General features: G+C 36.1%; 2 protein-coding genes across 2 annotated transcripts in view; one reads left to right on the forward strand and one right to left on the reverse strand.

The window, feature by feature from the left end:
* The window catches only part of LOC116344161 (E3 ubiquitin-protein ligase highwire), a 35,661-nt gene extending 22,035 nt beyond the window's left edge, over positions 1–13,626 (forward strand). The window contains 22 exon segments of the mRNA XM_031772588.1: positions 1,065–1,138; positions 1,244–1,392; positions 1,514–1,681; positions 1,778–1,880; positions 1,982–2,256; positions 2,324–3,140; positions 6,455–6,546; positions 6,617–7,128; positions 7,201–7,339; positions 7,409–7,646; positions 7,712–7,922; positions 7,986–8,170; positions 8,235–8,509; positions 8,601–8,817; positions 8,895–10,112; positions 10,182–11,371; positions 11,443–11,615; positions 11,696–12,030; positions 12,101–12,596; positions 12,669–12,810; positions 12,946–13,005; positions 13,073–13,626. Coding sequence (XP_031628448.1) covers positions 1,065–1,138; positions 1,244–1,392; positions 1,514–1,681; positions 1,778–1,880; positions 1,982–2,256; positions 2,324–3,140; positions 6,455–6,546; positions 6,617–7,128; positions 7,201–7,339; positions 7,409–7,646; positions 7,712–7,922; positions 7,986–8,170; positions 8,235–8,509; positions 8,601–8,817; positions 8,895–10,112; positions 10,182–11,371; positions 11,443–11,615; positions 11,696–12,030; positions 12,101–12,596; positions 12,669–12,810; positions 12,946–13,005; positions 13,073–13,351 — 7,348 coding nt within the window. The 3' untranslated portion in view covers positions 13,352–13,626.
* Positions 4,129–6,113, reverse strand: LOC116344163 (SET and MYND domain-containing protein DDB_G0273589-like). Its single transcript, XM_031772590.1, has 2 exons — positions 4,774–6,113; positions 4,129–4,680 (listed from the first exon to the last, which is right to left on the reverse strand). Exons 1-2 carry the CDS (start codon positions 5,969–5,971, stop codon positions 4,166–4,168), a joined length of 1,713 nt encoding a protein of 570 aa, XP_031628450.1. The 5' UTR covers positions 5,972–6,113; the 3' UTR covers positions 4,129–4,165.
* Positions 13,627–13,914: the final 288 nt, after the last annotated feature.

Here is a 13,914-nt window from a genome sequence, read left to right on the forward strand (position 1 = left end):
TTAAGCATTTGTATGTATGGGTAAAAAAATAAAATACACACAAAAAGCGAACATTTCATGGCGTTGTTGCATGACTTTGTGTGTATTCATTTTTATCATATGTTAAGTAAATCCCGCATGAGTGGCTCTTCACATTATACTGTTACAACTTAGCTGACTCTGTCTGTGTATTTCTGTATGTATGAGATTCTTTCTTGTTTCTATAAAAAAAGAATATGTATTAACACTGTAGCTGCTTCATGACCAATTTGTTTATATTCGGTTTGGGTTTGGGTGAGTAATTTTAATGGCTGTGTAAGTGTTAATATCCAACACAGAGTTCAATATCTACTTACAATTAGTGACATGAGAACTATTGAAATGATGGTGATTTCATAATAAGATGCATCATGCAGCTGCAATCGTACACATGAATTAAACGGAAATTTATGTTTGACGTATGAACACCAACCTACAAAATTCAATTGCAACAAATTGCACAATTTAAACGAAAATAGAATAAACAAATTTGCTTATCTTGGGTTTTTTTTATTATAAAAACGCATTACCCGGTCTAAATGCATACTAAGATTGTAATTCTATGGAATTCAATACAGTCAGCCGTTTTCTTCTAGAAAAATTCATTTTGCAATTTGAAATACTTATCAATGTTCTTTTAACGGAATAGTTTTGATATCAATGACCGCTACTTCGTGGCCAATATGTCGTATGTTTTAATCACTTTTCGATCAAAAGTATATATGATAAAAGAATTTATCGGATTGTCATGTTTTGAAACGTTTACATCCAACGAATGACCGTTCGAATACTCTACGATTGCACTAATTCAATTAAGATCCATCAAATATGAATTGGTCAAAGTGATTGAATTAAATGCCAATAAAAACTGATTCCATACTAGGAGAGGACACTAACAATAACCGAGTTTGACTGTAGCACAAATAGATTACAATCAATTGTTTAAAATATATTAGATCTATGAATAAACCTTTGAAATTGCGCGCGCGCAACCCATTTTTCGAAGGCTATTTTTATGAATTGGTTCATCTATTGTTATTTTGCAGAGGAAATTCGAATGAGAGACAATTTTTGAAAGATTTTGTTGGTGCGGTACCCGGATCGTCTGGTGAACGTCTGGGTAATTATAAAAATATACTTTTTATTTATCTGAATTCTTGATCACTTTGAAAGATTACAAGACTTTGGACTCTGAATGATTCATATTTAACATTTTTTCGAATAGCTTGTTGGTTGCAGCCTGATAGACGATTAGATCCAAATAAGTGTGAATTAAAAGCGATAAGCGAACCAGTACGGTATGGATGGCCAACACAGTTATCTGTCATTACTCGTGATCAATACGGATCTCCTGTCTACGTACCAAATTTGAAGGTTTGCATATTTTATTTTGTGAATGTTTTTTTCTCCACATTTTGGACCTAAAAGTGCAAGGATGTAGTTATAGATTTGAAAAAAAAAAATGATAATAAATGAACATTTCCAATGTAAATAGATTCAAATTAAAGCAACTCCGTCGAATGGATTCAACGGAAATCGAAAAGGAAAACGTCTATCACAAGTCGATATGAATGCATACAAAGGTGTTGCAATGCCACCCCGTATCCCATATGAACCGACCATCGAAGACAAAATGTGCTTTAAAGCAATCACCTTAATGAAGGTAGATTTTCAACGGTGTTTTAAAATTTATTTCTATTATTTGATTTAACTGTGAAAAAACTATTGCGTCAATTGTTTTATTTTTATCGAATTTCAGCCATATGCTCAATACTCTTTCGAAGAGCTGCGTTTTTGTAATCCATCACAAAATAAAGTGTCCGAAATTCTTTACGCAAGTGATTTGGGAGATTATAATTACGGTAAATTTCAAATAACAATTTTACATCATTTCAAATCCATTCGATTATATTTTTCAACATGATGTGACATTTTTGTGTGTTAATATTTTGAAAAAAAATAGGTACAGTCTGGACGCCAAACGGAATCGGTCACTTTTCATTATCAATCACAATCGATAATGTGACTTTAGAAGAAGTCTATCGTACCGAAGTGAAAGAAGCTGGTATTCCTCCACCACCACAGAAAATCGCATTGGAAAAAAGTCAACCGCAAAATAAACTTCGACGATTTCGCGCTGCCAATTCGGCTGGTTTACGAATCCGTTCGCATCCAACATTACAATCAGAAATGCTTGGAACCTTAAAAATGGACGGCATCATTTCATTTATCGATGAGGTTTGTTCTTTAAAAACGCAGAATAAAATAGTCAATTCTAATACAAAATTATCTGTCTTGAATACAGGTTGAAAACGATGATGGTCTATGGGTGCGATTGTCTACCGAATCAATTCGACAACATTGTTCACCAGGCTGGTACCCATTGGAAGCTTGGTGTCTACAATATAATCAACATATTGATAAAACACTTTTGCATCCGATAATTGAAACATCAAGTACACGACAAGAAAGTGCATATTCCAGACAACACGATGAAACATATATCGACAATGAAGCAACGCCAACTTCCGACACGCATCACTTGACCACAATTCCACCGGAGATTGTTCCAAGAAAATCTCCAAACAGAAAACACCGTCATGCTGACGAGCGGTTAGCTGAAACTAATCCATTTAAAGACATTTTCAAGCATTCAGATAATGAATTCAGTGAATCAGTACCAATGAGTGGCAAGGTATCGTCACGTTTATCAAGAAATCCGTTCGAAAAATTACCTAAACGTTCCGGCAAAGTGATTGAAGACGCAGACGACTTAGATGACTATGTTTCGCAAGATGAATGCGAAAAGAGTGGCGTGTCATCGATTTCGTCGTCGCCCAATTACAATCAGGTCAAACAACAGTCACAATCAAATATCGACAAATGGACAGCCGGTGGCTCGAGTAAATTGGCTCAAATTCAAAAATGGTTCAAAAGCGATAGTTTCGATTGCAAGGATACGAACAGTCCGAGAAAACGAGGTGACCTTGCCGAATTGGCTTCAGTTTCGGTGCGCGAAATGGTTAAAGTGATTGGCGGAAATTCCAACGATGGAAAAGGTAACTCTAATTCACCGATTCATCCATTGAGTCAAAGTTCAAGCCCGATTTCGATACCATTCAGTAAGTTGCACATTTTGTTTTAAGTTTCTTCTTTTAGTGCACATAAAATGATTGATATATTCTGTGATTCAAATAAGATAGGCAGAAAAGAAGAGAAAGCGTAGTTTTCAGTTGAAAAGTACGCCTGATTTTCTACAGTAAACAGTGAATTGCTTCATTCAAATAAATTGAATCGATAGAAAAAGAGACTACTACTAATAATGAAGAAATATCGTTTTACAATTTATTTATTTGTTTATTACAATACGTACACAATTGATTCACAAGCTATAATCTGTTTGCCCTTTTAATTTTCCATTGCGTTTATGTAAATGATTATTTCTTATTTATTTATTTAGTCGATAGTATTCAATCAAAATTGTGCTTAAATTCTGTGACATATGATAAAATAATAACAGAAATTTTATAAAATCGTTAACAAATGTCGTGTTCTAGCTGTCAATGCATATCAAAAGAGAAATGTTTGAAGTTCGCACTCACACAAACACGCATATACAGTACACATACGAACAGATCTTAAAACGGTTAATTTTTGAATATATGTCAAATTGGCAAAGCCTTTTTTGTTATGGAAAAAATCTTGTTGATATAAACATGCTTCAAGATGAAATTTGAATATGCTTCATTCTGTATCATCAACTGTGAACACTTTTGAAGAACTGTAGACACAATGCATTTCCAAAACAATAGAGATATATTTTCAAATTGGTAACAATGAAAAGTCGTACACTATGTGAATGTCACCATTTTTCTTGCCCAATCTATAAGGAAATAGGTAAATGAACAAAAAAATGATATAAGTCTATATAAGGTTTATTGAAGAAAGATGAAAAATGTATGTTCACAAATTGTGATATTGTTAAACATAAACTCTCTAATGTTTAATAATGAAAAAGTAATTAATTTTGGTTGACAATTGGTAAATCGATCTTAATTAATTCAAAATTCAGAATAACAATATTTGATTGTTATAAAAGACATGCTTCATAAAAATGTTGTGTATAGTTTACAGAAATGTTTCTATTTCATTCCAAATCAAAATTCAATACGCGTCCAACATAGGGCATGCCACGTTCAAGACTTTCGGATTCAATCAATGCCACTGTGTACAAACTGTAAATGATGCGAGATATTTCGTAGAGCCAATTGTGGTTCTTATACTTTTTCAAAAGGCTGAAAATGTTCAACTTCAATGATTCTTGCTGGTCGCGACTTATCGATTTTACGTCGTCCATAGCATTCAAGTCGGCAATGAACGATTGGTAGTTGCAATCAGAAAGGATTCGCAAACTCGGTTTGCGACTTAATAATTCCAATAGTGGTGATTCACATCGTTTGCATTTGCACTGGAACTTGAATTTCTCTTGTATCATTTGCTGACGCTCTGCCTTCTCCTCCAACAAAACATGTTCGTCATATGCTACACAGAGTTCCTCACCTTTTCGAATTGGTCGAACCGATACACAGACTGTGGACCCATTTTGGGATGTAATGTAAGCGTTCGGAGCACACGAATGATTAAAATACGACGCAGGAATACCTGAGGATTAGAAAAATTACACAAAATTAGTTAAACATTTTATTGCAGTGACAAAACTGAATATATAAAATAAAAATAAAAATTACTACGCACTCATGCAGTGTTCATAGTACACTTCAATGTCTTCGCCGAATACGCCTTGTGTGCCGGTTTTGTATCGATCATTCCGAATAAAATCTTTAATGATAATTATGTGGTGTCCAATCAAATGCATCAGAAAACGTTTGTGTTCGTCCGAATTAAACTTCTTTGCAAACTCAGCACTTTCCATCAGTAACTTGTAAATAAGATAAACTTTTCGTTGAAGTGCGCCATCAGTTTGTTGTTTTGGGTTTGGGCACAGTTTGAAAAATGCTCGATACTTTGTTTGCGGTTCGGACAACGACTCGGGCACTTCGGTTACGTCACTTAACAACATTTCTTCAACACCAGCAATCAATTCATCGATACCAGAAAATGTATTTAGTGCGATCAAAATCGAACGAATAACGACCATTCGAAAACTGATGAATCCAAGTGTTGAATAGTGAATTTGGTTGACGGCGCATTCGATTTTGTGCAAATCATTTTCTTCACATTGTGAACAGAACATTGTGTACACGCATGTTTTGCATGGTTTCAGATTTGTTTCAGTCTTCAAACAAATATTGCATCGCTGGAACTTCTGGTTGATTGTCTCAGCAAAATATGGTTTATCGACCATCACCGTTTTGCCGACCTCAATGTTTGTCATCGCAATAACATGTCGTCCATGTTTAGTGTTGTTTGCAACTTTCAGAACATTGGCAAAGCACGGAAAGTTTTCGTTGGGTTCATAGCACAGCTTTGCATGATACGCTTCACTTCTATCGATCTCCTCCTCCATCATACGCAAGCAGACGGCTTTTCGTTCGTCCAATTTGGCCATTTTTTCGGCTGGATAGTGGTTTTCTTTGGCATGCCCGAGATCAATCAAACAATTTCGATACATTTTCAAATTGAAAAAACACGATGATCGATTTGCATATGCTAATCCCATCAGCTCGGAGCCATCTTTAGCAAAACAAATTGATTTGTTGTAACATTCTATTGCGTGCATCCATTTTTTCTCACCAAATACGGCATTTCCTTTTTGTCGAAACCTCAATGCTTCTTTTGAATTTTTTTCGTATGGCCCATATCCACATTTCATTTGTATGCATGAGACTTTGTGGCGTTCGTAAATTCTTTCCAGCCCCTGTGAATTCAATAGATCAGTGTACATCGCGTTTCCACGATCTTGTACCTGTTTACAATCCTTTTTCCACAACATTTTTATTTTTCAATCTCAAAACTAACTGAATCACTGGTGTAGAGAACCATTCAAAAGAAAATTTAGTGTAAATGTTAAATATTTGATGCCTTCACATCGAATATAACAATCTGAATGAGACACAAGCAGAATGGCTTCCAATATTGAGTGACGCGTAAGCATAAAATAGGACTATAGCACACAAGCGCAAATATGTTTGATCGGCCATATTGAATGAGTGACAATTATGCAAGCTTGCAAAATGTTAAGGAGCGCATTTCAAATTCTTGTGACATTGATGGGCTAAAGATGTCATTTCATTTTTGATTTTTTCTCAATTGATTGAATTATTATAGTTAATTAATTTGTGAATTGTTCTTTCCGATGGAAATTGACAGATGTATAGAAAAATATTTTGTATTTGTTAAAAGGATGGAAAGTAACATTCGAGTATTTAAAATTTAAGAAAAAAACTCATCATTTTTAATGAATATCTTTTTGTAGAACAATCGGTGTATAGCAGTAGTTCAAAATCGGTAGAAGTATCCGATACATCGGGTGTTCAAAACTCGTTCACTTTCAGTGATACAAAGGAGGTAATTTAATCAAAAAACTGCCTGTTTCGAAACAGTCATTGAAAGAAATTTATTTGTACATATTTTTCAGAATATTCCTGAATCAATTTTTGGTGGTTCACATTCGTCGCAGACCGATTTCGATACAACCTCATCAAACCGAAGTCGCGGTGGATTCTTCACATTTGACAATGACATTCAATTGAATGAACAACGTTTCGAGCCTCAGTCACCGCGAAAGCAAATGAAGCGAACGATAACCGTTTCAATGGATTCCCAAGTCTGTTCGTCGCCATTGAAAACATTAAAATCAATTGAGACAACTAAAAAATGTCGCAACACCGAAAAGCCAGAAACGATGGAACGAGAGGAAAATGAAAATGGTGCTCCGTCTGAATCGAAAGAGTTTCCAAAACGTGCATTGCCCTCAGGGCTTGCCGAAAGTTTTCGTGCTGTGTTTGCCGCATTTTTATGGCACGAGGGACTCGTTTATGATGCAATGGCATGTTCAACATATTTGAAATTTCATCCTTCGTTGCCAAAAAGAAATGCACTCACTTTTACAAATGATGTCGTCAAAACTGACCCCGTTCATCTATCCAAGTATGAATTTCAGATTTGTTTATTGAATTCAATTCTAATCGCTTGTGTATTTTTTCTTTGTATTCAAAAAAGGGAACAACGGGCACAACAAAGATATTCGGTTGAAGTAGCTAATACTGGTAATTACTTGAACATCCGCCCGTCAACACTTGAAACACTTAACAAATCCGGACAGTCGAGCATTTTCAATCGACGCAATCGAAAAACAAATGTAAGTTCAACTAGTAATTCAAACTACAACAGCATAGTAACATATATTTCTTTGGTTTCATTTTTTTAGAGTCAAATGACTTCGCCCGATCAAGGCAAATCGGACTCCGTACACTCTGAAATAACGAGTTGTCCGCCTGCTTTGCGTTGTTTAGTTTTCCTATGGGAACAAATCAGTGCCAATTGCATTCAAGTGATCCAAAGAAACGGAATGAATGTAGAAAATGAGCAAAACATCAAAGATTCAACTTTGATTGATGATCAAAATGTTAGCGATTTTGATTCTAGGAAGGTCGACGCCAAAAAGGGTAAGCAATGAAATATATTTGAGAAAAATTCAGCTGATATTTTGAATCGTCACAATTTAATGCAGACGATGGATCATACTGTGAATTGTGTGAACTCTTTTTACCGATTCCGGTTACGTATCACATGCGCCTGGTTCATCCGGGTTGCGGTAAACGAGCCAAAGGCAAAGGATATAATTCGGTTGGCACATATTGCGAAGGATGGGCTGGAAATTGTGGAGAAGGTGGTCGTGGTGCATCTTCATGGTATCTTATGTGCGAGACTTGTCATGATAAGTAAGTGTGATTGATCATTTCATTTGTATGGAAGAGTATAAATAAACGGTATCATTTATTTAGGTACATGGAGGGGAATCATAATAGTCAAATTATGAGCAATTTGGCATGTCCACCACCATATTTGTCAAATCAAAAACTCCATTCAATGACGGCTATGAAACTGAGTAGTGATTCCAATATTGATATGTTTCAAATGATGAAAGAGAATGCACTGTTCCTATTGGAATTGTCATCGACTAATTCACGTAAGTATAATCCTTAAGTGAATTTTGTGTACATGAATTATCAATTTATGTTTGTCATCCATAGCAATGTTAGGCAATCAAAAGAAACCGTTTGCAAGAAAAGATCAAATGCCAGTGGTGAATGAACATCAAACATTTGATTTAAGTCGAAATGAAACGCAATTAATCAATCGATATTCAAAAGGCAACAAAGGTTCAAGGAAATCCGAAGCATCATCGCCAGATTTAATTTGGTCAGTTTCTGATATGTTTTTATGTCTCGAATCATTGGGCGCAAATGTAGCCAAAGATTTAGCGCCATACGATCGAATTGGCTATTCCGAAAGCAGTTTCGATAGAGTAAGTCAGATTTGAATGGAAAAATTCAGTCATTTTTACTGCCCTTTACTTATTGACGTGTCCTTTAAAAAATATAAATTTATTTACATAGCCGCTTTCTGATATATCGCTTGATGTGGGAGATGGGGGTCCCTATGGAAACGGGACATTGATGAACAGTTCAGTGACGAGTAATAACACACTGTCAAAGTTTCACAGAAGCATTTCAATGGGTCAATCGCTGGCAAATAGATATGGATATCAACCCGATGAAAATTATGAGACAAAAGTTGTGATGCGAAGAAAAAACAACAAAGTTTGTGATGCTGGTTAGTTTCGTTTTTTTTAATTAAATTAATTGTGTAATTTGGAATAATTAAAGAAATATTTTTGAATCCTTTGTCAGATGGTTCTCTGTCTTTGTGCCAACCATCAGAAAATCTTCGCAAATTAGTGCCCGAAGAGGTGTTCAACTTTAATGCAGCCATGCAATCATATTCGAAATTGGCATCAACATTGTTGCCATCGAATAACCCTATGGAAAATCTAGATGTGAAAAACGAGAATGAAAATGACGTCGATGAGCAATTATCTGATGCTGAAAATCAAGAGGAATTTGTTATTATATCGAAAATTGGTGATTCACGTAATGCAACCGTTGACATTTCGTTGGCAACTGCAAACGAACTGGCCAAACGGAATACATCAAATTTGATTGATATGCCAAATCTTCTGTCGCGTCCAACTCTTATGTTCTGTTTGCAGTCTCATAATTTGGAAAAATTGCGCTATGCCATGAAACGAAATCTTCGAATTGCAACGTGCCGAATATTCGCATTGCAAGCATTGAATTGGTTTATTCGATCGGTGACGCAATCAACTTCTTTGCATGATATAATGTGGTGGTTTGTATCAGCATTGTATCCATCAAATGAGGATGAAATCTCAAAGTATGATGAAGCACTAGAACATCCAATGACATCAATTAAAATGTGTGATAAAATCTCATCGTTGCTGACACAAAGTTTCCATTCATTTCTACAATCCATTGCCGATTTGACATTACTCTTACCATCCGGATCGGCACTGCAACAATTGGCCATAAACTGTTTTGGTATCAAATTCCATCAGAATGATCACCAATTTTTACATCAATCGCATGTGTTTGGGAACATTTCGAAAATTCTTTCGCGATCCGATGAACTACGCGAACATCAAACAGACGATGTACCTTTCATATTTGGTGATGTAAATTTGCTGTTGAATAGCCATGGAAATGTTAGTGGCACCAAGTTCTATTCACTGCATGATATGAGCGGAATGTTTGAAGTGAACGTATCGTCACGTCTGGCAATGGTGTCAGCGCTAACCGATAACTCAACGGAAACATTCTGGGAAAGTGATGAAGAAGATCGTAATAAATCAAAAACCATTGAGGTGTCATTGAATAAATTTGACTATTCATGCAAAATGGTTGCCGTTCATATTGATAACACCAGAGATCTGCAGAATAAGGTCACGAACATTCTATTTTATGGCGGACAATCGCTGGGCGATACGAATTTAATCAAATCATATGACGTTGATTCACGAACCGGTTCTTGGATTTCGGCAAATGTCTCGGGTGAGTATTTCTTTGGTTCGATATACGAAAATTCAAATATATTATTCGATTTTCACTTTAATTTTGCAGATGAATCGTATATTCATTTCCGAATTGAATTGAAAGGAGCAGAAACGTTGCGCGTTCGTCAAATTAAATTGCTTGGCATTCCGATCAGTGGCGACGATATGATATTGAAATCGAACGTAAAATTGCTCAATGCATCGCAAATTCAGCATCGAAACTGTGAATCTGAAACGCTTCGAGTGTTCCGTTTGCTGACAAGTCAAGTCTTTGGCAAATTAATTTTGGGAAATGAATCCGATCAGGAAATTGATCAAGATACGAATAATGAAGGTGCTATATCGAATAATCTACAATCTACTGGTACGATCGGTGCAATTGATTCGAATGGAACATCTATGTTGGCCGATTCACTTGACTTACGAGAGCATATGGTGGGCATTCTATTTAGCCGTAGTGGTCGTAGTAAATTGAGTCATCTGCAAAAACAAGTAATCGTTCACATTGTGCATGCGATAAGAAAAGAAACGATTCGCGCCAAAGATGAATGGGAAGCTAATTCGGCATTGATGTTTGACAATCGTGCCATCAATTCTGATGTTCAACTGGCAAATAGTGAACATAAGAGTGATTCGGCGAGTGAAAATTCACGGGCACCGGATATTTATTGTTTCGAAATGTTGAGCATGGTGTTGGCCTTGAGCGGGAGTGCCGTGGGACGCTCGTATATTTCAAATCAACATGGGCTTCTCAAAGATCTACTGACTCTTTTACACACTGGAAGTGATCGTGTTCAACGGCAAGTAACTGCTTTGCTCCGTAGAATTCTACCTGAAATACCGCCCGAACAATTGGCCGATCTCTTAAATGTTTACAGTTTGCCACCAAATGACTTCAATATATCCAATCAGAATAACGAAGAATTCGATATGAATCGTTTGGGTATATTGGACATATTCCTCGCAGTCATTGCAAAGTCATTGCAACTGCAGGTAAAAGTTAAATCGACCAGCTCATCAAGTGCGGTGTCAAATAAACAATCGATTTCGTTACAATTATGTAATTGCATCGACTTAAGCATATCGAATTTACTTGTGCACGAGAGAGATGGCAAAGATATTGCTGGAACATCCGATTTTGAATTCATTCCAAAGAAATCAGAGTCAAGAAATTTAAATCAACGTTGGTTTTTACGTGGCACGATCAATATAAAACAAGCCGAAAATATCATTCTACTTATTCGAGACATGGCGAGTGTATGTATACATTTTAGATTCTCATATCTTATGGACGCATACTAATTACAGATCGAAAAACTATTTTACAGGGAAAACTATCGGACAAATGGTCAACGGTGACAAAGGCTGCGATCGCTGAATCCATTCTTAATCTAACTCGGCTTGATGAAATCTACCGCACCCATGAGAACTGTATTAAAACTGCCACTTTATGGTTGGCATTGGCAAGTTTATGTGTACTGGATAAGGATCATGTTGAACGGTATGTTGAAATAGAAAATTTAACACTGGAGAATCTTGAAAAAATGAAGATCAAATCTAAATACATTTAATTCAAAATAGATTGTCGTCTGGACAATGGTCGAAAATATCTGAAACTCGGCCGTTATGCTCAAATCATGACGATGGCGTTACAGCTGCAATCATTCAATGTGAAACGTGTCTATCGCTGTGCGCTGATTGTGATCGTTTCTTGCATTTGAGCCGCAAAACAAGAAATCATCGTCGTACCGTCTGCAAAGAAGAGGAAGATGCCATTCGTGTCGAGCTACATGAAGGTTGCGGTCGGACCAAACTATTTTGGCTACTTGCTTTGGCTGATTCAAGAAATCTCAAGGCCATCATTGAGTTCCGTGATGGAAATATAGCTGCCATATCGGGTCAAGCAATGTCTACAGGCAAGAATATTTTATTTAATGCCATACATTTGCACGGAGCACTTTTAAATAACAAATTCAAATTATTTAGCAGGTCGGTGTAGATTTTGTGGAGCCGTGGGTGATTCGGGCATATTGGCCATGAGTAACGTTTGCGCCGATAAGGAATGCCAAGAGTTTGCAGCGAATGTATGTGCAAAATTGAAATCATGCGGACATTCATGCGGCGGAGTGGTGAATGAAACAAAGTGCTTGCCATGCTTGGAGGTTGTGTGTCACAAGCGAGAAAATGAGTTGTCCGAGAATTTAAAAGAACCAAAATTAAAACAAGACGCCGACGATATGTGCATGATTTGTTTTGTTTCGGCGCTATCGTGTGCGCCAGCAATTCAACTTGATTGCGGTCATGTGTTTCATTATCATTGCTGTCGTACTGTGCTTGAAAAACGTTGGATAGGTCCACGAATTAGTTTTGGATTTTCATTGTGTCCAATTTGTAAGGCTGATATCATGCATTATACATTGACCGATCTATTGGATCCCATCAACGAACTTAAGGCCGATGTCAAACGAAAGGCTATCATGCGGTAATATCAATACATAAAATCTGAAGTATTTCACAATTTAATCGCATGTATTTTTGAATATGTTTTTATTAGGTTGGAGTACGAAGGCATTGTTCAGTTAGCCAATCAAAAAGATCTCGGCTCATATGCAATGGATCGATATGCATATTATGTTTGCTATAAATGCTCAAAAGCATACTATGGTGGAGAGGCTCGGTGCGATGCTGAAATGGGAGTAAGTTCGCAATTCAATTAAACAATTATTTTTTCGTTGTGGAAGAATTGCAGTCCATTCATTTGATTATTTTTAAAATCCATATTCCATTACATTTTGATTAATTTTCATTTTTCTTTTCCGATTCACTCACAGGATAAGTATAATCCTGCTGAATTGGTTTGTGGAGGCTGTAGTGATGTTGCACGTGCCAAGGTACACAAATATCATCTATTATTATGTTGAATATATTCATTTTTTAATTCGTCTTCTTTTGATTCAGATGTGTCCAAAACACGGCATGGATTATCTTGAATACAAGTGTCGATTCTGCTGTTCGGTTGCAGTGTATTTCTGCTTTGGTTCGACGCATTTTTGTGATACATGTCACGATGACTTTCAACGCCTGACAAACATTCCAAAAGCAAAATTGCCCAAATGTCCAGCCGCTCCAAAGGCGAAGCAACTCATAGGCGATTGCCCGTTACATATTATTCATCCACCTACCGGTGATGAATTTGCTTTAGGATGTGGCATTTGTCGAAATGCACAAACATTTTAAAAACAATCTCGATGTTGTATTCTCTAGTCAATATTTCTCTAAAAAAAGAGTTACAAGTTGGTTTAACCAATAGCATAGGACTGTTGTAGTCACTCTTAAAATAATGTTTGAATCCATTTTTGAAAATTCATTTGTGTTAGATAAAAGCGATAAAGGATTTACCAAATTATAATAGTACTTATCATGCAGCAATAATGTAGCACAGCAAATAATATTCAAAACAAATAATATTGTGCAATTTCTCTTGACATTCTAAATAAATCAGTAAACAATAAGAGCTTCTTTTTTATTGACATTGGATATCAGTAAAGATTTTATTATTATATTATGTTTGGACTTTATTGAATAAAAAATTGTGGAAGAATGTATGTTTTTACATTTGATTTGTGAACATGTCACTTTCAATCATTTGGCATGTTAAGAAGGTGTCCACTAAAGGGTGTGCCACCAGTACCGCTTTCTGTTTCGATCGTGGCCACACTGTATAGAGTATATATCATTGCTGATATTTCTTCAGACCAATTCATGTCTTTGAACTTCTTCAACAAATTGAATAATCGAGC

This window comes from Contarinia nasturtii, unplaced genomic scaffold (assembly GCF_009176525.2).
Source record: "Contarinia nasturtii isolate CC-2019 unplaced genomic scaffold, AAFC_CNas_1.1 Cnas_scaffold_1037, whole genome shotgun sequence".
NCBI lineage: Eukaryota > Metazoa > Arthropoda > Insecta > Diptera > Cecidomyiidae > Contarinia > Contarinia nasturtii.